This window comes from Eumetopias jubatus, unplaced genomic scaffold (assembly GCF_037043125.1).
Source record: "Eumetopias jubatus isolate StellerSeaLion01/CBP00866 unplaced genomic scaffold, mEumJub1_p1.0 scaffold_13, whole genome shotgun sequence".
Taxonomy (NCBI): domain Eukaryota; kingdom Metazoa; phylum Chordata; class Mammalia; order Carnivora; family Otariidae; genus Eumetopias; species Eumetopias jubatus.
Genome location: NW_028274819.1, coordinates 57032237 through 57057117, shown reverse-complemented (window position 1 = coordinate 57057117; position 24881 = coordinate 57032237). Strand labels below are relative to the sequence as shown.

Here is a 24881-nt window from a genome sequence, read left to right as displayed (position 1 = left end):
AGCCTGCTTCCTGTGTGTAGGTGGACTATCACACATAGTCCTTTCACTATAACCTCAGGAGGTGGAAGGGACAGGGATTTCCCTGGGGCCTCTTTTATAAGGGCACTAATCCCCATCCTGAGGGCAGACCCCCCAAAACCCCACCTCCAAATAAATGCCATCACACTGGGGATTAGGTTTTAATACATGGATGAGGGGGAGAAGGATGACAAACATTCAAGCTACAGCTTGTGGTTTTTTGGCAGGGTAGCGGGGGAGAGGGCTTAAGGAAGAAGACAAAGCAAAATGTAAAAAGATGGGGAAAAAAACTGCACCTAAAATTACTTCCCATATTTTGGGACACCTGGGTGGCTCACTCGTTCAGCATCTGCCTTTGGCTCAGGTCATGAACCCAGGGTCCTGGGATCGAGTCCTGCATCAGGCTCCTTGCTCAGCAGGGAGCGTGCTTCTCCCTCTGCCTGCAGCTCCCCCTGCTTGTACCTTTGCTCATTCTCTCTCGCTCACTCTAACAAATAAATAAATAAAATCTAAAAAAAAAAAAAACCTTTCTTTAAAAAAAAATTACTTCCCATATTTTGTTAAAATTCTATTTTTCTAAATATACGTATGTGTAAGTTTATTGATGTGTATGTATGCATACTTGTGTGTATGTGGGGAGAGAATGATAAATAAGAATAAAATGTGCTCTTACATATAAATATGGTCTTTGCTGAACCAAAACTTACACTAAGTGCCAAAACTTTTTCATTTTAAATTTGGATTGAAAACCTTTCTAAAACTTACATATGTCCCTGTTTTCTGACCCAGGCTCTAATGATTATTAGACTTTTTATTCTACTGATGGTTTGGCATCAACATGGCATAATGGAGAAAAGCACATGCCCTGAGCCTGGCAGACCTTTATTCAAACCTGCTTTGACACTTATTTGTACTGTGGTGCTGGGCAAGTCATGTCACCTTTCTGTGCCTCAGTTTCATCTGTTACACAGAGACAGCATTAGCCAAAACTAACACAGTTCACTCAGCACTTCTCATTATTAATTTCAGTTAGGAAGTGCAACATGGAGATGTACTTGGGCAAAGGACTGACACCTACACACAGAAGAGGTAATCTAGCTATGCTTTTTCACTTAGTCTGTCTTTATAGCTGGACTACTTCACCCCACCCTCGTTTTACGTGAAGTAGTGACAGTGCTATTTACAAATCCAAACACAGTGACTTCAAAGGTAAGAGCGTAGCTAATACGATTTACCACTCAATTCTGTTCCAGAATCAAAGAGTAAATCACAAACAGAGCAAACGATCAACAAGCTTTCACGTCTCTTTGCTGTCAGTGTGTCTACTTTAACAGTATCCTCTTAATTACCCTTCTAATTTATTAAAAATGAGCACAGTGGGGCACCTGGGTGGCTCAGTCGGTTAAGCGTCCAACTCTTGGTTTTGTCTGAGGTCAAGATCTCAGGGTTGTGAGATCCAGCCCCAGGTCAAGTTCCATGCTCAGCATAGAGCCTGCTTGAGATTCTCTTTCCCCGCCCCCCTCGAAACTCCATTCCCCTGCCACCCCTCCCCACTCACACACACATGCTCTCTCTCCCTAAAATAAATAAATAAATAAAATTTTTAAAAAAAATGAATGGCAAAATTATATGAGTTTTAGAACATAAATTCTGGGACATCTTTTGCTTTCAGCTGGGTTCTTAGCCATATTCTCTACACTCGTAATTATTACAGAGAGCTTGGTAGGCAGGGAGGAAAAACTCCCTCTGCAACCCAAAGTTGGTTATCACATCCCAAATTTATATAGACAGAGGTTATGCCCTTATATATCTCATCCTATCTGTTTTCTAAATATTACCTGAAGAATAATGTATTTGACGTAAGCATTTCCCTTTTAAAATTGAAATTTTAAAAGAGAAAGTATTTTCTATCAAAGCAGGGAAGGCACGAACAATTTACCTCCAGACAGCTAGATAAAGACCTTCCAGAAAAATCCATATAAGGAGTAAGATTAAAAGTCACAAAATCCTGAAATCTCACCAGATATTATGTGGAGGGCAGCAGCAGAAAGAAAAGAGGCAGCTGAAGGTTCACAGATCTGATTATACTTTCAACACTTTTTAGATGATGGCCTAGAAATATTTTATGACCCTCATTTTGCCAGAGGCAAACCAATAACTAGAACAACAAAATGCTAGTCCTTTGTAACCTGAAGAATTTGATCAATTTGATCAAACCAAAAGAGAATTTATTATCTGTTTAATATATATGATATGCATTGTGAGAGAATTATTACAGAGACCAACAAACAAAGACTCTTGCCCAAAGGAGCCCTCTGTTTGGGATGCTAAGAGGAGAGAGAATCAGACAATGAAGAACTAATTGCAACACAGTAAGTACTCCATAAATACCAGCTATTAATTGCACAGGCAGTGGTGGGAGGACTTAAAATAAGGACACTAGTCCCTATAGCGTGCTCGGAACAATGTCCTTCGAATAACACATTAAGAAGTGTTTACTTTATCCTGTATGTGCCAAAACTGATACATTTTTAAAGGTCACTCTGACAGAAGTGCAGCAGAGAAGACGCACCAAAGTGATGCACAAGATGAGAGAGCGGTAAAGAATACTGGTTGTAACGACACAGGCTTGGGGGCTAGACTTTCTGGACTTGAATCCAGGCTAAGAGGGACTACTTGTGTGACTCTGGCTAAGTTACTTAACTACTCTGTGCCTCAACTTCCTCATCTGTAAATAGGAACAGAAACAGTTCTCCCCACAGAAGGTTGCTGTGAAAATTAAAAGAATTAATGTAAAGCAGTAAGAAAAGTTCCTGACACAAAGTAATCGCTCCATAATAGCTATCAGTTGCATGAAGGAAAAACTAGTATGGAGACTAGTTAGGTCAAGAAATAGTCCCAGAAAATAGAGATGAGAACAAAGAACGGTATGTTCCCTTACGTGCCTGAGAAGATCATATACAGGACATGAGACATACAAGGGAAAAAAAGGAAGAGGAGAATAATACCCACGAACGTAACTCTGGACACGTCAGGGCTGAGGTTCCTACAGAACATGAAAGTAGAAATGTCTAATGGTCCCTGGAAAATACAGATCAGAAATCCAAAAGAAAGGAAGTAACTAGAGGTATAGATTTGAGAGTTACTAACATGTGGCTGTGCTGGGTGAAGCTGTGGTAATGGAAGAGAGTACTCAGGGAGAAAGACGAAAACAGAAGGGTTGTAGGATCTAGTCCATAGGACCTGGGGCTCCAGGATCACAACAGCATTCACAGGAACTCCAACATAACCGTCAACTGTCAGGAAGATAGAGAGGAAAAAACACAGTCATATGAAATAATCCCTTCCTTCAAGAAGTTTTCAATGTCATTAGGGAGAAAAGACATATACCCATTAAATAATTTTATCGTGATTGTTCCGGACTAATAAAAGTAAGGCTAAAAGCAGAGGTGGTAGACATTAGAATGGCAAGAAAAGAAAGAGAAATTAAGCTGAAAATTGAAAAAACTAACGCTAACATAAAGAAACACTGGCATAGAGGAGAAAGCTAATTCTAAGCTGGGGGAAGGAAAGGAGAAAACGAAAACTATTATGTATTGAATGTCTACTAATATGCCAGTAGCTGACCTAGGATCTTTCAAGTATTTTATCTTATTTAATTCTCAGAATATCCCTATGAGATAAATATTACTGCCATTTTACAAAAGTAGTTTCAGGCATACCAAAGTAATTTGCCCAAAGTCTTACATCCAGTTATGGGCATATGACAGTGTTAGGACTGGAACCTAGGTGGAGGACCCATGATTAGCCACCATACTTCCACTTCTCCAGCTGGCAAAAATAGGACATGTCAAGACAGGGAAAGGGGCAATAAAAACTGTACTAGAAGAAAACCTGAATTATTCATTATTCTCACTTATCTCACTACAGTAGAGCTACCTTTTTGAAGAAGTATGAAAGGGGAAAAAATGACGTTTTAAAAATCAAAAGTAATCTTTCACTCTCAGAGAGCAGATAGGATTATGGATGTCTCCTGCTTCCAGTCCCATCCACTGATTCCATGCCGTCGCCACAGTTAGAGATCTAAACTGCACACCCGACACTCCTTCTCTTTCTCATCTTTCAATAACTCTGTACCACCAAGAGGATTAAAAAAAAATCAGAACCAAAAGGAGAAAGTTACCTAATAAGCCTAGAAACTCCTTAACCTAGAAGGAATAAAAGAGGAAAAAAAAGTTAACTTCTAAAAATAAATGCTCACTTGTAATTTATAATCCAACTTTTCTCACTTTAAAACCATAAAATAGGGCGCCTGGGTGGCTCAGTCGTTAAGCGTCTGCCTTCGGCTCAGGTTATGATCCCAGGGTCCTGGGATCGAGTCCCACATCGGGCTCCCTGCTCAGCGGTAAGCCTGCTTCTCCCTCTCCCACTCCCCCTGCTTGTGTTCCTGCTTTCGCTGTCTTTCTCTGTCAAATAAATAAATAAAATCTTTAAAAAAATAAAAATAAAAAAATAAAACCATAAAATAAATGAAATTTCAGGTGCCAGTTAAAGAGCAACATTGACACCTTGTGGTGAACATCCTAATTTAAGGGTAATGAGTCAAATGTAATGAGTAAAGTGGCTCCTAATTAAATGTCTACTTAGATGAACACTAACCCTTAATCCAGGAATTTCCAAGGGTTAAAGAAGCAAAATGTAATTACTACCACACACACTGAATATAAATTTGGAAAGAGCTGCTATTACTTTGGTAACATTGAAATCAGCCTACATTCTTAACTACTGGCAGAAAAATCTAAATAAAACCTCAGGTTACTGTTTTCTTACAAAATGGTACAACACATCCACCTGAAGGGGTTCTAATGCTCTGGTTGTAGGTGTTGCAAAATCCCCGCCTAGTCAAGATTTCCTATTTTTCTGTAACATTCACATTATAGGAAGTGGAAGGAAATATGCATCCTAGTGGCACAACACAGTGAAAGTTATTAACTAGAATATACTCTCAAAAAACAGAATCAAGAGACCGGGGTTCTAGTCCTGATTCCAAATGGCACTGAGAATTTTGTGAAGTTAAGTGATATTAAAGAATTCAGACTATGTTTTCACATAAAATTACAGATCAAGAAGTAACAATTTCACACACCAAAAAAGGATCAAGGAAAAAAGGTATATTTTTAAAAATTACTCCCATCCAGGTACAATGTTGCCTGAGTTAAAGAAGGGAAACAGAACAAAATTGATCAGCACAAAATTACGTTTCCCAGCAAGCATAAATCATGACAAGAACTGTGAGAAAAGAAGAGCTTTTGATTTAGCAAACAGATAGATGGTGGTTACTCCTTACTGATGTCTAAGAGAATTATCAGAGAAAGTTCCATTTTACTCATTAATGTTGATGACTACAATGTCAAGTTTCTGGTTCCAGAGTAACTCTCTGGGCTCAGGTAATTTGGTTGATAAATGGACACTTGATCTGGTCCAAAAGAGTACATCTATGTTACCAGCTATAAATAATTTACACAATGCTAATGACAAGGCCACTGTTAATAAGGCAAATCAGACTGCTAACACACCTGAGGAATCTGGAAAGCACCCTAGAAATGAGACCCCCAAGAGACATATCATTGCAAGAATCAATGTTAAATAATTGAGCACTAACTACCAAATTCCCCCAATGACTTCGAATTTACGGAGGGCTCTGTGATTTTCAGAAAATTTTCTCTGTCATAATGCTATGTGCACCTTATAACCACCAATCTAGGAAGGTAAATGAGACTCTGAAAAGGATCTGGAAAACTTGCTTGCAGGAAAACTTCACACCAACCTCCAGTCTGGCTCTTACTTGCTGTGTGTTCTCAGATAAATCCTGTAATGCCTCTTGGCCTCAGCTTCTACACTGAAGACAAAGGCTGATCCCTGGTGTCTGAATACAAAAAACTTCGGAGTGTAAGATAATAAATATGGAAATGCTTGTAAGCTACACAAATTTGTAATATTACTGCCTCTACCTTTTAGAAGAATGAGAGAAGTTAAATGAATTTGGATAAACCAGGGACAATTGAAGTCAGGGTCAAGTTAACCAAAGCATTATCTATTGTACCACATTGCTTCCCAAGATCCTACAGCATTTCTTCAGTTCTTATTTTCCTGTCTCGTCACAGAGCATTCAACATTGCTAGAATCTCTACTCCCTTAGTTTCTATGATGCTGTCTTTCCCCAATCCTCCTCTTTTCACTGACTTCATATTTCTTTTTCTTTTGGTTCCACTGATTTCTCTAGTAAGATCACACCATCTCACACTTGGACAGTATGTTTAAAATAGTAAAATCCATACCCTCATTTCATGAGGAAAATAGGTCAAGAAATATTAGTGGCTTACTCACATTTCAAACTACTTCTGTACATTGCTCTTTTCAATACTTAAAACTCAATGTAGTCCCAAACTGAATAGACTCAAAAAAATACAAGTTATATATCTTGACACCTCCTGCTTTCTATCTCCACCATCCAATTACTAAATCCTGTCCATTCTCTTACATATCCTAAGAAGTCAAAGTGAAAGTACCTCTCAGATAAGAATCAAAAGTCCTCAAATGTCTGTGGTTACTCTAGTTGAAATCATTGTCTCTTAAGAGCAATTTACACAGGCCATGTGACCAAACTTTATCATCATGTATAATAAGATTCAAGATTTGCAAAGAAAAGGCCCATTTCATAATGTTTATAAAATAAACAATCATCCAATTGGACAAGAGTCCAACCATCCTTCTGGACTCTTCCTCTAGTAGATATATTGAGGATGTCTAATGGTCTGAAATTTATGATGTGTTACGTAAACATTAGAAAAATACTGCCAAAATCAAATTTCAATGAACCATCTGTCTGAGTAGGGTGAACATAGGCTGAGTGTCACTGTTATCTTTATTTTGAACTGCATTTATTTTGGTTGTCTGCCTCCTGAGAAAATGTCCTTGATGATCTTCCACATTGAAAATTAAAAACAAATTTAGAAATGTTTCAAAATTAAGCCCAGGCATTATGAAAATATAGAGTTAAGGCAGTTAGTCAAGCCTCTGGGCATGAGATTCATGCAAAGCTCCTTTGCCTTGTCAAACATGATTCTTTTAGATGAAGAGCAGGTCAAAACTCTAAGCCATGTCTGGGGCTATTGGAGGGCTTTTCTAGTAAAGCTGTAGTTGTTAAGATTTTAATAAGTCTAAATTTTGTACCTCTGGTTGCTGCTCTTTATAGTACAGAAAACCAGAAATGGCTCATGTCCCTGTTTTAAGATCATTGGCTTCCAATCATTCTCTCCCACTGTCCAGAGAAAGGAAATGGCGTTCCAACGGCTTTGTGAAAGAGATAAGCTTAAATCACTGTAGCTACAAAATTTATGAAGCTCTCACTAAAAAATGTTAAGCCTGAATAACAGCTTCTAAAGCTCCCATACAATTCCTCACACAGAAATGTCACAAACTCAAAATGAAGAACATTCTTTAGAAAATGCAGGAGGTCTAAGAAGTTTCTTACCGCAGCAAAGAGAAGACATCATAAGAATTGCGAACACAGTTCTGATCCACCTGAAGAAGAATATTCTTCTGAGCATTTGAATAACCCTGAAAGACATTAATCACCAAATTAATGAAAGTAAAACAAAATATGTGTAAAAATTAATCTTACTGTTTGTCTTCTGAAAATTATGATTTAGAAACACCTCAGTAAATTCAAATCATTAAGGGATTCCAAAAAGTAAAATTTCCATGTAACTGAAGTTTAACCTTTTAAGTAAGTGAATTTAAAATAAATATCTTCTAGTATTTTCCCAGAGAAACCATGTTTCACATTATAAATTGTAGTGAACTTCCCAGGGGAGCTCCAGAAGTCTTTTTAACATATTATGTGACTGCAGACAAGTACTAACAGTAATATTTCAAGGGGCGCCTGGGTAGCTCAGTCAGTTAAGCATCCAACTCTTGATTTCGGCTCAGGTCATGATCTCAGGGTCCTGAGACTGAGCACCACATCATGCTCTTCACTCAGCAGGGAGTCTGCTTGAGATTCTCTCTCTCCCTCTGCCCCTCCCCACTCCCGTTTGCTCCCTCCCTCTCCCTCTCTAATAAATAAATAAATCCTTAAAAAAAAAAAACCAATAATATTTCAAGTATGTGTAGCCATCATATGTAATGTTTTTATGGGGAAAGGAATTCCAAGTTCTAAGTAGTAATACCAGAGCAAATATTTCCACTAGCGGAATAAAGGTGGTGGGAGCACCAGAGAGAAAACAGCAAAATTCCATAAGAAGAAAAGAACAGGTAACTGTCATTTAAGAAATACAAAGTAAATAGGAGTCAAGAAAAAAGGACTCTGGAGCCAGACCATCTGGATTATAATTTAAGCCCTTAATACACCAGTTCTGTGATCTTGAGCAAGGCACCTTAACTCTCTTAGTTTAACTTTGGTTTGTTTTTTCATCTAGAACATGTAGATAACATTATCTACCTCACCAACTACTGTGGGAATTAAAAGAGTATTATTTGTAAAGTGAAACGTATGTAATAAGCACTATATAAATGTTTTCTACAATCTAATATAAGCATTTTTTAATTACATTGCCACAGAAGGTTATTAGGAGAATATGAACAACTTTATGCTAACATATTTGACAACTTAGATGCATCAGAAACCCTCCCTGAAAAAAATCCAACATGCCAAAATTGAAATGAAACAACATCTGAATAATCCTATATCTTTTTTAAGTGAATAAATAATTGAAAAGCTTCCCACAAAACAGTCTAGGTCCAGATGGCTTCACTGATGAGTTCTATCAAACATTTAAGAAATAACATCAATTTAACACACACGCACAAAAAATAAAATAAAATAGAGGAAAAAAACAATTTCTAACTCATAAGGTCAACATTACTGATGCTAAAACTTGACACAAACATCACACACGCACACACACACATGCACACACACACACTTATAAACCAATATCCCTCATGAACACAAAGAAATCCTTAGCAAAATATTAGCAAATTGAATACATTGAATTTGCTATATATACATTGAATATATATATATAACATATAATGAAATACATTATAAAGATAAAACAGTAACACATCATTATTCATCAAATTTATTCTAAGAATACAATATTGGTTTAGCATTTAAAAAATCAATCAGAAAAATACATGATACAATCATAAATCTATCTTGATAGGCACACAATTATAAAGATGTAACATGACAGTAACATAGAGGTGGGGGTACAGAGCTATATAGAAGAAAAGTTTTTGTATAATATTAAGTTGGTATTAATTTAAACTACATGATTATAAATTAAGATGCTGATTATAATCCTGAGGGCAACCACTAAGAAAATAACTAAAAGATACATTGTAGTGTATATATGAGAAATGATAAAGAAATCAAAATACCACATGAGAAAACATAGAGCACAAAAGAAGGTAGTAATAGAGGAGTAGAGAAACAAAAAAGATATAAGAAACAAACAAAAATAGCAGAAGTCCTTCTGTCTCTGTAATTAAGTGTAAATGTATTAAACACTCTAATTAAAAGGCAGAGATCAGCTGAACGGATTTCATTTTAATGCTGTCTACAAGAGTTGCACTTTAGAAACAAAAACACAAATAAGTTGAAAATGAAAGGACACAAAGATATTCCATGTAAGCAGTAACCAAAAGAGAGCTGGAGTGGCTATACTAATATCAGACAAATAGACTTTAAGACAAAAATGTTACAAGAGACAAAGAAGGACACTGTATAGTGAAAAAAGGGTCAAGAATATATAAATGGTTGGGGCGCCTGGGTGGCTCAGTCGGTTAAGTGGCTGCCTTCAACTCAGGTCATGATCCCAGGGTCCTGGGATCAAGCCCCACGTCAGGATCCCTGCTCAGTGGAGAGCATGCTTCTTCCTCTCCCTCTCCCTGCTGTTCTGCCTACTTGTGCTCTCTCTCTCTCTCTCTGTCAAATAAATAAATAAAATCTTTAAAAAAAAAAAAAACTCACATTTTAAAAAAAAGAATATATAAATGGTTATAAACATATATGCACCTAATGACATATAATAAAATATATGAATCAAAAACTGACAAAACTAAAGTGGGAAATAGCTGGAGATGTCAACATCCCACCTAACAATGGAAAGCACAGCCATATAAAAGATACACAAGGAAATATAAGACATAATAATACTATAAATCAACTAAACCTAATAGACGTATATAGAATGTTCCACCTAACACAACCATATATACATTCTTCTCAGTGCATATGGAACATTCTCCAAGCTGGAGCATATGTTCAGCCACAAAACAAGTCTCAATAAATTATTAAAAGTTGAAATCATACAAAGTATCTTATCTGACCGTAATGGAATGAAACTAGAAATCAGTAACAGAAGGAAATATGGAAAATCCATGAACTGCAAAGTAAACAACACACTCTTAAACAAGCAGTGGGTCAAAGAACAAATCACAAGGAAAATTATTAAATACTTTGAGGTGAATAAAAATGAAAGTACAGGGATGCCTGGGTGGCTCAGTCGGTTAAGCATCTGCCTTCAGCTCAGGTCATGATCCCAGCGTCCTGGGATTGAGTCCCACATCGGGCTCCTTGCTCAGCAGGAGCCTGCTTCTCCCTCTGCCTGCTGCCCCCCCTGCTTGTGCTCTTTCTCTCTCACTCTCTGACAAATGAATAAATAAAATCTTTAAAAAAAAAAAATGAAAGTACAACATATCAAAACATATGTGATATAATGAAAAAGTGCTGGGGCGCCTGGGTGTCTCAGTCGTTAAGCGTCTGCCTTCGGCTCAGGTCATGATCCCAGGGTCCTGGGATCGAGCCCCGCATCGGGCTCCCTGCTCCGCGGGAAGCCTGCTTCTCCCTCTCCCACTCCCCTTGCTTGTGTTCCCTCTCTCGCTGTGTCTCTCTCTGTCAAATAAATAAAATCTTTAAAAAAAAAAAAAGAAAAGAAAAAGTGCTAAGGGAAATTTACAGCTGTAAACATCTACATTTAAAAAAAAAAAAGGTACTGAAGAGTTCAAATTAATAACCCAAACTTCCACTTTAAGGAACTAGAAAAAGAACAAACTAAGCCCAAAATAAGGGAAGAATTAATAAATATTAGAGCTGAGATCCAGGAAAGAGAATACAAAAACAATAGAGAAAATCAACAAACCAAAAGTTAGTTCTTTGAAAGATCAACAAAATTGACAAACCTCAAGCTTAGACTAAGAAAAAAAGAGAAGACTCAAATCACTAAAATTAAGAATGAAAATGGGATTATTACCAACCTTATAGAAATAAAAAGTGTTATAGAACACTTGTAGTGTTATTAACAATTGTATGTCAATAAATCAGATAATCCAAATAAAATGGAAATTCCTGGAAACACAACTCCCCAAAATGACTCAAGAAGAAATAGAAAATCTGAACAGCCCTACAAGAAGTTGTTGAGATAAGTCAAGTCACTGATTAGCTAAACTACTCCCTGGTATTGCTGCCTCAGCATCCATTTTGTTTGGCCAAGGGGCCTGCAAGGACCTTAAACTGACTAGACCTCTCAGGGAAGCACATGTCCTAAATAGCAGGCCACAGAGATACAAGCCATGTAAGTTTGCTTACAAGAATTAATGATAGGACTTGTGATCAATGGTCTCTCCTGGTTCCCAGTGCCTGTATGCCTTAAGCGCCCCTTAGATAAAAATCCTGCTGAGCTTACCAAAACCCTACTCTTTTGGTTTGAACTGACAAATCCAGCTCTAGCCCAGGATCTCCAAAGCACTCCACCCACAGACCTAATAAAGGCACTGTACTCCAGGTCCTACCTCTCTCTACACTCTGCCCTGATCTCCCTGTGGGGCCCCTTAATGTATGCCCTTGTAATTCCTCCAGGACCTGTAAGTAAAAACCTTTTCTATTTCAATTTCTCTTGTGGTCTGTTGTCGAACCATGGCTTACCAACCAGCACTCTGTGCTCCACCTAATAAATGTTAATTTAATAAAATCATAACAAAATAAGCTGAAATCAGTAATCATAAAACTCCCAGCAAAGAAAAGCCCAGAACCACATGATTTGACTGGTGAATTCTACCAATCATTTAAAGAAAAAATAGCACCAATCCTTCTCAAAAAAATGAAAGAGGAGGAAATACTTCTTACCTCATTCTATGATGCCAGTATTACCCTGATACCAAAGCCAGACAATAATATCACAAGAAAATTATAGGTCAATATTCCTTATGAATATATATATGTAAAAGTCTTCAACAAAATACTAGCAAAGCTAACCCAGCCACATATTAAAAAACATAAACCACTGGCCAACAATTCCACTTCTAGGTATATATGCAAAAGAACTGAAAGCAAAGACTCAAAAAGATATGTGTACATCCATGTTCAGAGGAGTATTATTCACAATAGTCAAGAGGTAGAAGAAACTCAAGTGTCTACCAACAAATGAACAGATAAACAAAACATGCTATATTCATACAATGAAATATCATTTAGCCTTAAAAAGGAAAGAAATTCTGACACATGCTATAATACAGATGACCTTTGAGATGATTTAGATTTTAAGTAAAATAAGTCAGTGACAAAAGAACAAATACTGTATGATCCCAATATATACCCAGAGTAGCCAAATTTGTAAAGCAGAAAGTAGAATGGTGAGTGCCAGGGGGCTGTGGGAGAGGGAGATGGGGAGTTACTGCTTAATGGGTAGTTTTTCAGCTTCACAAAATGAAAAAAGTTCTGGAGATGGATGGTGGTGATGGCTCCACAACAATGTGAACACACTTAATGCCACTGAACTAACTGTACACTTAAAATGGTTAAGGTGGTACACTGCGTATTACGTATATCCCACCACAGTTTAAAAGTAATTTTTTTAAAAAGGATTATATACCAGGAACAAGTGGGATTTATCTAAGGTATGTAAGGGTGGTTCAATAAATGAAAATCAATATAATACACCAAGTTGGAAAGACTCACACTTCCCAATTTCAAGACGTAGTACAAAGCAGCAGTAATCAAAATGGTGAGGTCCTGGCATAAAGGCAGATACACAGATCAATGAAATAGAACTGATAATCTATAAATAAACTCACACAACTGTGGTCAACTGATTTTAGACAAAGGTACCAAGACTACTCACTGGAAAAATAATAGTCTTGTCAACAAATGATGTTAAAGCAACTGGATAGCCATATGCAAAAAAGAATGACTTGGACCCATCCCTAACACTATATATAAAAATTGCTTCAAAATAGATCAAAGGCCTAAATGTAAGAGCTAAAACTATAAAACTATTTAAAGAAAGCACAGGGGGTACACCTATATAACCTCAGATTTGCCAATGGATTCTTAGGTATGACACCAAAAGCCTGAGCAACAAATGCAATAATAAATATGACTTCTCAAAATTAAAAACTCTGTGCATCAAAGGACACTATAAGAAAGTGAAAAAACCCATAAAATGGGAGAAAATATTTGCAAATCATATATCTGATAAAGGTCTCACATCTAAAATACATAAAGAACTCTAACAACTCAACCATAAAATGACAAACAATCCACTTAAAAAATGGGCAAATGACTTAGAGACATTTCTCAAAAAAAAGATATACAAATAGCCAACAAACACATGAAAAGATGTTCAACATCATTAGTCATTAGAAAAAGGTGAATCAAAACCACAATGAGATACTAATTCATACCAAGATAACTAAAAACAAATAAAAAAACCAACAAATAAACAAGCAAAATTTTTAAAAATTTTTAAGTAATCTCTATGCCCAAAGTGGGCCTTGAACCCCAAGATCAAGAGTCACATGTTCTACTGATTGAGCCAGCCAGGCATTCCAAAAATTTTTAACTAAAAAAAAAAAAAAAAACACAGAAAATAAGTGTTGGCAAGGATGTAGAGAAATCAGAACCCTCCTATAATGCCACCGGGAATGTAAAACGTCGGCCACTGTTTAAAAAAAAAAAAAAAAAAAAGTTTGGCAATTCCTTAAAAAGTCAAACATAGAATTACCATATGACCCAGCCAATCCACTCCTAGGTATATACCTGAAAGAAATGAAAACAGGTCTTCAAACAAATACTTGTATACAAATGTTCATAGCAACATTATTCACAAGAGCCAAAAGGTAGAAACCACCCAAATATCCATCAATGGATAAATGGTTAAACAAAATGAAGTATATCAAGACAATGAGGTATTTCTTAGCCACAGAAAGGAAAGAAGTATTAGCACATGCTACACACAGATGCACCTCAAAAACATCAGGCTAAGTAAATGTGGACAGACACATTTTTTTCTCTTAAAAAATCATCTGTACCCACTAACATACAACTAAAAGCAATACGTTATAGCAAGAAAAGGAGAATTCAAATGAAAGCCAGGATCCTGGGTTTTAATCTACTCTGCCCGTCATGGAAATGAGGAAAACAATTTAACTCTCCTCTAGGCCTCAGTTTCCTTAACTATAAAATGAGATGAAACTACTAGTAATAAAAACAAAAATAAAAAATGACAGCAATACACATAAGAGTAACATTTATGATTATTTACAGTATGCCAGACAGTGTTCTTTTCCAAGTTAATATTAACAATTTAAATGTTCATATGTTAAGGGTTAACATATTTTTCACACAATCCTCTGAAACAGGGACTATTATTATCCCCACTTTAAAGGTGAGGAAACTGAGATGCAAGGAGGATTAAGTAGAAGAGCCATGCAGTCTGGCTCCACAGCCCACTTTCTTAAATGACCATGCTATACTTGATCTCTAAGACCTTTCCAGTTCTAAAATTCTGGGTCCATGTACATTTAAGGCAACTTAAGAACATTATTAAACCCTTCTGCCTTAGCCACCACTTAGCAATTAACTTTCTTAAAATATGCTAAGAGCCTTGTTCTGAATGACATCTAACTTCACCACATGTGTGATCCTGACAGACCTCTGATGAAGGATTATAATGGAAAGAAATGGCTCGTTTGTATCTGGTTATCTGTGTGAGATACTGCCAAGTGCCAAAGAGCCCAGAGGAGATTTACGTGTCACTCAAAATTCTTCTGAAGCCAGGCCTAACAATGCTTTTTCAAGGAAGGGAATAGGCACCAGTCTGGGTGAGTGCCTATTAAATTGTTCAAGAAAACAGATGATTAATTTCACATACCCAGTGAGCAGGAGTAATTCCAGGCAGATGATCAGGTGCGTTTCTACATCAAGGGTCAACAAACTTTCTTGTCAATGGCCAGATAGTAAATATTTCAGGTTTTGCAAGCTACATTTCACCTCTATGGCATATTCTTTGTTTTCTCCTTCAGATTCTTCACAAATGTAAAAACCATTCTTAGCTCTTAGGCCATACAAAACCATGTGCTAGACTATGGTTTGCTTACCCCTGTAGGAGATCACTGGATAAGTCACTTTTTAAATGATGTTACTGTATATTTTGAGAGTTTTTAGCTGCTACAACAGTCACAAGACCAGCCTTAACTTTATTAGAATTATAAATTATACTATAATAATCCCGTTGACAGGATAACTGATTATGAAGCAAACAGTATTATACACATACTTATTTGTTTCAGTGTTTATCGAATACCTCATACATACAGGGTGTCAGGCAATTGTTACCATCCTTATAAAAGTATACAACCCAGTACACTATGATGTATATAACCCAGTTAAGGTTCCAAGTGAAGTAAAAACTGCAAAGGTGCCATAGGAAAGGTTAAAAAGGAAATAGCTACAGGGGTTCTGATATGGTAAAGATTCCATCTAGTAAGAGAAGGAACATCAAAGGCTGCAGGGGTGGCAGTAACTGAGATAGATTAAGAAGTATTAAAAAGCTGAATGGCAAAGAAGGAAAGTCCCACACAGTCTGAACACCTTTAGCCAAAGCATGACAGTGGGAAAACAAAAGTTGCATTCAGAGAAAATTAAGTAGTAGTCCAATTTGTTCAGCTTCAATGACATGGAAATTACTTGGAACCCTGGAGAGGAAAACAGTGGGAAACAGGGTTGAATAAATAGCTTGGGAGGGCCAGAGTAGAGAAAGCCTTGAATGGCATGCTAAAAAGTGGAGACAATCTCCAGGCAATAAGGACTCATGAAAGATTTCTGACAATACAGCATAATGATCAGAGATGCATTTAAGGAAAGTTACTCTGGTAATGACAAATATGATGCATTAGAGAAGGCAGAATGTCCAAACGCCAGTCAGCAGGCTATTCTAAAAATCCACACGTACTAGAGATAATAATAAGAGCTCAAACACTAAGAGAAAGAAGAGATAAAAGCACAGTTAGAACTAAAAGTACTTACTGTACATACCACTGACTGAATGCAGGCAGATGGAGAGAAGGAAAGCAGGTCAGAGATTTAGACACATCTAGCAGACAATGAGAAGTCACTCTACAAAACTTTTAAGCAAAGGAATAAAAAATGAAAGTATGCCTCAGGAAGATGAATCAGGCAGTAGTGAATAAGACAGAGTGGATACAAAGAGACTAGAGTCCATAAGCCCACCAGAAAAGTACTACAGTAACCTAGCCTTATGAGGGCACCAGGCTGAGCCTGCATCATGCACCGCAACGGAGATGGAAAAGTAGCCACGGAGAGTAGTTATTTCAAAGGCCTCCAAAGAGCTGAGTGGCCAACCGTATAGAGTAGATAAAAGAAAGAAATCAATCAAATCTAACTGCAATACTTGGGGCCCAAATAAATGGGAAAATAGTTAAGAAAGATGTGGGAAACTGGAAAGGAAAGAAAGCCTGGGGAGAAAAATGAAGAGTTCCATTTAAAGTATAATAATATGCAAATGACAGGCGTCTATGCAGAAATGGCCCAAACTATTTAAACCGAGAGAACTAGAATTTTGAGTAACAAGCCATACAGATGACGATAACCAGCTATCCCATTATGTATCCCATTAGAATGCTTAATGATTTGCTGCTACAGAAGCTTCACTCACTCATTCAACAAATACTTATTGTATTACTACTATATGACAGGCACAATGCTAAGGACCAGGAATAAATTAGTAATGAAGACAGAAAGACACTGTCCCTGCCCTTATGTAGCTTACAGTCTAGGAAGAGAGATGAGCAAATGGACAATCAGAATATAATCAGATAAGGGTCAGTGATGAGGAAAATGAAAGTGCCATGGGAGCATGTAAGAGGGGTATCCCAACCAGATTTAGGGGTATATCATAGAAAGCCTTTCTACGGAAATGAGATCTAAGCTATGGGTGGGGTGCTTAGAAATCAGGGACCAGATCACACAGTAAGACCCTATAAGCCAGTTATTACTCTGAAATGATTCAAATATAGAGGGACATGACCAGCATTTTCTGGCTATACTCCAAAAAGCAGGAAAGAAGTAGATATTTAGCAGACTCCATCAAGTAGTCATTCAAAAAAGAGGGAGGGGTCCAGGCTGACTCCCCTTTCTGACTTAAGACAGTACATGGATAGCAGTACCATTCACTAAACTAAGGAACACAACAGGAAGAAGTTTTTCAAGATGGGGAGGGGAACTGAGCTCAGTCTGGGACTTGTAGAGTGTGTGTGTCTTTGAAACATCCAAGCAATTTAACTCAAGTCTGGATATATGGAAATACAGACGAGATGTAGACTTGGGAGGGATCTAAATGCAAATACAACGTGTTCATGAGAAGACAAAAGGCCCAAGTGGAAGCCTGACAACAATTGCTTAAAGGCTCCACCAAAAGCTTTCCTCAGCAGAACTGACAGCATTCTAGATGTTATTTATAAAACTATTAAGTGAGCTTTGCAAATAGTCCTTTTTCTACTTACTTAACTAGAATAAGAAATTGTGATTGGCAATGGAAAAAAACAATGGCTCTCTACTACTTGAGCATATTTTCAGATGCAATCAGTATCCATTTTAAAATACAGTATTTATTTGTACAACTTTTCTTAAAATAACTACCTGATGAATCAACAGATAGCCTGTGCTCCTATGTGTATATGTTCATTTGGACCTTAATACACTTTTAATTGCCAGCCAAGTTTAAACTGAAAAAACTGTGCAAGAATCTCTGTCGAGCACCTTCAAACCTCGGGTACCTTCTGCCTCTGAACTCTACGGAAGCCCAGAAGCTAAGCTTTTAAGGAGGGAAGGCAAGACCTCTTCTGAGACACTAAACCAGAACTGAATATATGTATTCCCCCAGATTTGGTCTAAGGTTTGAGACCACAGAGGAAGTTCTCCTCTCCCTCAAAATAGTGAGAAACAATGAGAAATAAGAAGAGCACTGTTAAGCAAAAGTATACAGATCCTGAAACTAAAATCAATTCCTTCTTTTAAATTCAATAGGGTAAAGAAATCCTTGTTCATGTTTTAGTGCTTTAAACTACCCTCAAAAAAGCATCACAATCAGAGTCACACAGTGTAAGCATGAAGTGGACTTAAATGCCAACAATGCTGCTCCATGACAAGAGGACTGCAGGTGCCCCTGCTAACGTAACCTAAAAGTATATTTTAGAGTAGAGATAGGAACCATGTGATCCTAATACACTGAGTTCACTCATGGAAAAATATTTACTAAGTAAAGTCTATGCTAAATCCTGAGACTCACAAAAGTTGAGTAAGATACAACTTCAGTGGAAAGGAGCTTACGCCTGAAGAGGAAAAAGACACGCACACAAATTCCCATGGGTGTGAGAGGAGAAGAGAAGGCAACAGTGGCATCACGCTAATGAGCATTAGTGGGGCGGGGGGGGGGAGTGTAGAAAGGACTCCCAGCTTTGAAGAACAATTTAAACCGAAACCGACTATCAGAGGGGGGAACAAAGGTCAAGCATGCCCTCACTACAAATCCAAGAAAGAATAATAAAAACAAGTTTTCAAAATTCTAAACTCTGAATCCTCTAGTGAGGATAAGTCTGGATCTCTGTTTCTGTTTACTTTTCAAGAATCTAAAACATCTATACAAAGAACCATGCCCGGCTTTGAATTTTCCAGGATTAAAATTCTGAAAACCTCAACAATTGTGCTAAGAAGACAAGATCCTCCAAATTCGTAACAGGAAACGTGGCATTTTCCCAGATTATTTTCTGGCTTCAATGAAGAGGGAGAATGGGGACCACACTGCAGCAGCAGGATTTATAAATATGAATTACAGGATAACATGATTTTCCAAACATCTGTCAGAAGTTAATTTGATCCAAGAGAAAAGGGGGAAAAAGAGAAAAAAAGACTTGAGAGAAGCCAAGTATAGTGACTAATACGTGGACTTCAGTGGGTTGATGGTCTCACGGGCATTGCATGCCCACTCTACAATAATAAATACATAGAGTCTGTACAATAATGCACTTCATACCATTCAAAGCACTTTCCCATGTACCCTCTCATTTGATTCTCACAATGCACACAGTGGAGATCTCTGGTTAAATATAAACACAGAGACCTAGTACTTTGAACAAGATATATGAAGTGGGAAGAAATGCAGAGATGGCATGTAGCATAGTGTTTAAAAGAAAACACCTTTGAATAAAGGAGACCTGGTTTTAAGTCATGGTTCGGCTACTCCCTAGCTATATCATCTTGGGTTAGTAATTTAACGTTTTCCTCTAGGGTACTTTACCTATAAAATGAGAATAATAACCACCTCATGGAATTGTTACACAAGATTAAAAAAAAAACATGTAAAATAGCTAGTATAGTGTCTGACATATAGTAGGTACTTAGTAAATGAAAACTGGGAACTACAGCTTTCAAAAGCTCTATACCTACCTGGTATAAGTAACACTGTTACTAGATCACACCAGCTCAAATCATTCAGAAACAAAGTTTTACCCTGGATTTAAACTGAGCTCAGATACCTAAATGTTTTATAACAAAGCAGGCAGCTATTAGAAACAGCCCCTGAGGATTTATTGTCTTTATATTTTGTAATGTGGGGGGGGAGGGGGAGAGGAGACTGGAAAGGAAAGCTGAATAGAGTATGTAAAGGAATGGTCTATTTTTATGACTTTCCAACCTTTGCTTGATGATGTACTGAAAGACCTGGACAACATTATACCATATCCCTTTCCCTATTGTTAAAACATAGGCTACTTGGGACATTTAATCCCCACCTCTGAATGTCCAGCTTCGCATACTGTGTGGGACGTGCTTTGGAAACAAGTTAGTGTCCATTAATTTGACTGGTAAGAGGAAATAGCCATTTTTTTAACTTCTCAGTTCTATAAAGTTAACTAAATGGAAATATCTTAACTGGGATTAGAATTCAGATTTTCTACTTTTCAAAAGTATCATGCCTTGAAAAATATAAAATAAGAAATTTTCATTTGTACAGGTTCTGAAACTTGGTATTGTCCCTAAGTCTTTAACCTAGGCTCGACGATGTACTTGAGATGATTAAGTTATGTGACTGTGTTTGTGAAATTAATCACCAAATTGCTATTTCAATCTCCTAAGAGTTTCATTCCAAAAAGATTTGATCCTTTTTACTAGATTCTACTCCTGCTCTGATTTTTTTTTTCCATTAAAGTGAGAAACCATTGCCATCTACTGGACTCTGAAGATAACTGCTGCTATAACTTTTAGTCTGAGAAAAGAATTCTTAATAATCTAATGCTTTTTGTACTTTGTCAAAAACACAGTAGTTAGAATTATTATGGCAGTATGAGTTACATAAAAATAAAACTCCAGAGGGGCACCTGGGTGGCTCAGTCGGTTAAGGGTCTGCCTTCAACTCAGGTCATTATCCAGGGCCCTAGGATGGAGCTCCAGGTCAGCTCCCTGCTCAGTGGGGAGTCTGCTTCTCCCTTCCCTCTAACCCTGCCCACCCAGCTCATGTTCTCACTCACTCTCTCACAAATGAATAAATAATTAAATCTTTAAAAATAAAACTCCAGAAGTTGGGACTAGGGTTAAAGTAGGGTAGGAGAGAGAAATAATACCATCCTCTCAAGATTTTTATTCTCAGTTACTGCTATGATAGTCCCAAAGACAGCATGCATTCACCTACATTCATTAACAAACTTCTATTGAGCACCTACTATACTATATGCCAGATACTGTGCAAGGGACGCAATGTTAATGCAATAGGATTAGAGAGGTAATCCCTTTTACCATAGGGTTTAGAGGCTAGTGAGTAGTTTCCATTTATTATTGAACTCTATTCATGTGCCAGTCTTATACTGTACATTATCACTTTTCATCCCCAAACAATTTGAACAAATTGTTCTCTGTATAAGAGGAGAAAAACTCAGAGGTGACTTAATTTGCCAAAGATCTCCCTCACAGGTAAGTTGCAGAAGTGCCTGGAATTAAACTCACATCAATCTGACTCTAAAACCTGTACGTTTAACTACTAGGAGTATACACTCACCCAGGTAAGCTGTCAGCATCCTCCCAAAAATAAGAGTAGCAAAAAAAAAAAAAAAAAAGAGTAGCTGACAAAAGGCAATTCAGGCAAAGATAGTCTTACATGTCTTTATAAAAGGCAAAACTCCTAAACTGAGATCTGAAAGGTTTCCAGCTTAATGGATAAAGAGCTGGCCCAATAGCCTCTTAGTAGTCCTCATGCTCCCCCAGATGCCATTCTAGAAGTTCAATCCACCTAGAAAACATCCCTCCCAGCCACCTAGCTTTTATTCACCAACCTACATCCACTCCAACTTAAGCCACAACAGTGTTGCTCTCTGGTTCTCCATAGTCTCCAAATGTTAAAAAAAAAAAGCACCTCCTTCCTAAGGTGCTCTTCAGATTATTTAAAGTTCTGCTATAATTCACCTGTGTTATCTGCAAGACCCAAATAACTGACATCAAAAACAATTTTTCAAACTAAATCCATGGTAAACTAGAGCTCTTCTGGAATACATGGTGTTTTATCTCACCTGGATAAAAGAAATCTGCATCTAATACTTTTGTATCCCAAAACACTTAGTTTAATAATTGGCACATAGTAGGTACTTGATATTTATTGATGGAAAAAAAATCACTTTTGCAAATACAGACAGAAGAAGACTTTCATCATTTACTCAATCATCTCTTCATCTGCATTGCTGCTAAATAGCTAAGAGTTCTATGTTCATAGGCCAAAAAAATACACTCATACTACATAAAGTTAACAAGAACATATCACTCCCTAATAATGTCAGCAGAGGTTGCTGAACAAAGGATTCAAACCCACAGCATATTTTAGTCAAAGATTTTCTGTGTTAAGTGTTTCCACATTCCTGGTAGTGAGACTGAACTACTGGTCCATTGTCCTATGTAGTTGAGAGATTGACCAGGTTCCTAAAAACTCAACAGAAATGAGTAAGGCCTTTTCAAGAAGGAGATGAACAAACAAAGAGGCAAGAGTTCTGAGCAAATAAGTAATTTCAGCTTTTAGACCCATAGTGGCTGAAGGCACTTTAAGTAATATGGACACAGGAAGGATTAACAACAACAGAATCATCAGAGGTAATAATAAGTGTTTCTGGTTACAATTAATGTAAAACAACAAGAACACTTAAGAAATGGTCAACAAAAATTCTAGTCACTATTTATAAAGTTGCTTTAAAACGTGCTTCCTTGGGGCACCTGGGTGGTTCAGTCGTTAAGCGTCTGCCTTAGGCTCAGGTCATGATCCTGGGGTCCTGGGATCGAGCCCTGCATCGGGCTACCTGCTTGGCAGGAAGCCTGCTTCTCTCTCTCCCACTCCCCCTGTTTGTGTTCCTGCTCTCACTCTCTCTCTCTCTCTCTCTCTGTCAAATAAATAAATAAAATCTTTAAAAATAAATAAAAAAATAAATAAAATGTGCTTACCACCCCACAGGTTTAATTCTTCTTAGCGTATATACATTCTTAAAATACAATCCTATTCTCGGGGCACGTGGGTGGCTCAGTCAGTTGGGCATCTGCCTTCAGCTCAGGTCACGATCCCAGCGTCTTGGGATGAAGTCCTGCATCAGGCTGCGTGCTCAGCAGGGAGCCTGCTTCTCCCTCTCCCTCTGCCTGTCTATCTGCCTACTTGTGATCTCTCTCTGTCAAATAAATAAATAAAATCTTTTTTTAAAAAAAAGATACAATCCTGTTCTCAAAGCCTTGTTACTTTAGCATTTTATAAAATCCTTTATGAGGGGCGCCTGGGTGGCTCAGTCGTTAAGCGTCTGCCTTCGGCTCAGGTCATGATCCCAGGGTCCTGGGATCCAGCCCCGCATCGGGCTCCCTGCTTGGCGGGAAGCCTGCTTCTCCCTCTCCCACTTCCCCTGCTTGTGTTCCCTCTCTCCCTGTGTCTCTCTCTGTCAAATAAATAAATAAAATCTTTAAAAAACAAAAATAAAAAAAATAAAATCCTTTACAAAATATGTCCAACATAGATATGATTATCTGTTTACAATTACTGTCATTACAAATACATTTGGACTTATTTCTACGACTCTACTACATGTTTTTGTTTACCACTTGTTTTCTTTTCTCCCTCCTATTAGTCGACAAAATTTTCTACTCTTCATAATCCCTTTTTTCCTCTGCTACTTAAAAATATATATTCTCATGGGCGCCTGGGTGGCTCAGTTGGTTAAGCGACTGCCTTCGGCTCAGGTCATGATCCTGGAGTCCCGGGATCGAGTCCCACATCGGGCTTCCTGCTCAGCAGGGAGTCTGCTTCTCCCTCTGACCCTCTTCCCTCTCGTGCTTTCTATCTCTCATTCTCTCTCTCTCAAATAAATAAATAAAATCTTTAAAAAATATATATATATATATTCTCTGGTTTCTAACCTATACTACTTTCACATTTTTAACATGCACACTTGACCACAAATTTTTCTAACAAATTCTGTAGTTGTTTACTATCCTCCTCCCAGATCAGTGACCTCAATGAGTCTTAACTCTTTACACACCCTCCCTCACCTCATTATTGTTGTCTAGAGAACTGCTTCTCAAAAGCTCTGTGGCCAAGGACCAGTTGCTTTTCCTTCAATCCATTGTGAACTGATACTTTTGTAAAATACAATAAAAAGGCACAATAATGTCAAACTGCTATAAAAGTTTTGAAACATTTACTCTTACTTTTTATACTTGGCTCACCACAGACTAGTGACAGACAGTTCTTAGACTACCTCTGGTCCACAAACTGTTCTTTGAATAACAATGGTCTAGTTTGTTTTTACCTTAAAACATAACTTATTACATATTAAGTTTTTGTTTGCATGTTAGTTTGCTGTCAGTAGTTAACTGCATTCACTAACGTTGTAACCACTTTTTTGTATTTTGCTGTAACTTGCTGTTACTTCCTACATCTTCCCTTTGGGATCACTTCTCTACCTCCACTATTCAGTAAAGATAAAGGGTCGGGCGCCTGGGTGGCTCAGTTGGTTAAGCGACTGCCTTCGGCTCAGGTCATGGTCCTGGAGTCCTGGGATCGAGTCCCGCGTCGGGCTCCCTGCTCGGCGGGGAGTCTGCTTCTCCCTCTGACCCTCTTCCCTCTCGTGCTCTCTCTCTCTCATTGTCTCTCTCTCAAATAATAAAATAAAAATAATAAAAAAAAAAAGATAAAGGGTCTGTGGGCAGTAAATTCTCAATCTGTGTGTCTTTAAAATTGTTCCTCTTTCACCCTCGCCCTTGACTGAAGGTTTACTAGAAATAGAATGATACATTTAATAGTTAATAGCACTTGATTATTTCTCCTGGCATCAACTGTTACTGCTGCAAAGTCTGCTGTCAGTCTAATTTGTAGGTAATATTTCCTTTCTCTCTGCTCATTTTTAAGATTTCTCTTTTTATTTTTTTTAAGATTTCTCCTTTTAAAATTAACCTTAAAGATCTGCAGTTTCTCTAAGATGTCTTTTCT

At 37.5% G+C, this 24881-nt stretch overlaps 1 protein-coding gene across 2 annotated transcripts in view; it reads right to left on the bottom strand.

Annotated features, from left to right (window-relative positions):
- Positions 1 to 24881, bottom strand: part of UVRAG (UV radiation resistance associated) — a 327746-nt gene that overhangs the window by 225809 nt on the left and 77056 nt on the right. For both annotated transcript variants that reach the window (XM_028115861.2, XM_088017675.1), the window contains one exon: positions 7553 to 7638. In XM_028115861.2, coding sequence (XP_027971662.1) covers positions 7553 to 7638 — 86 coding nt within the window. The remainder of the gene's footprint in view (positions 1 to 7552; positions 7639 to 24881) is intronic.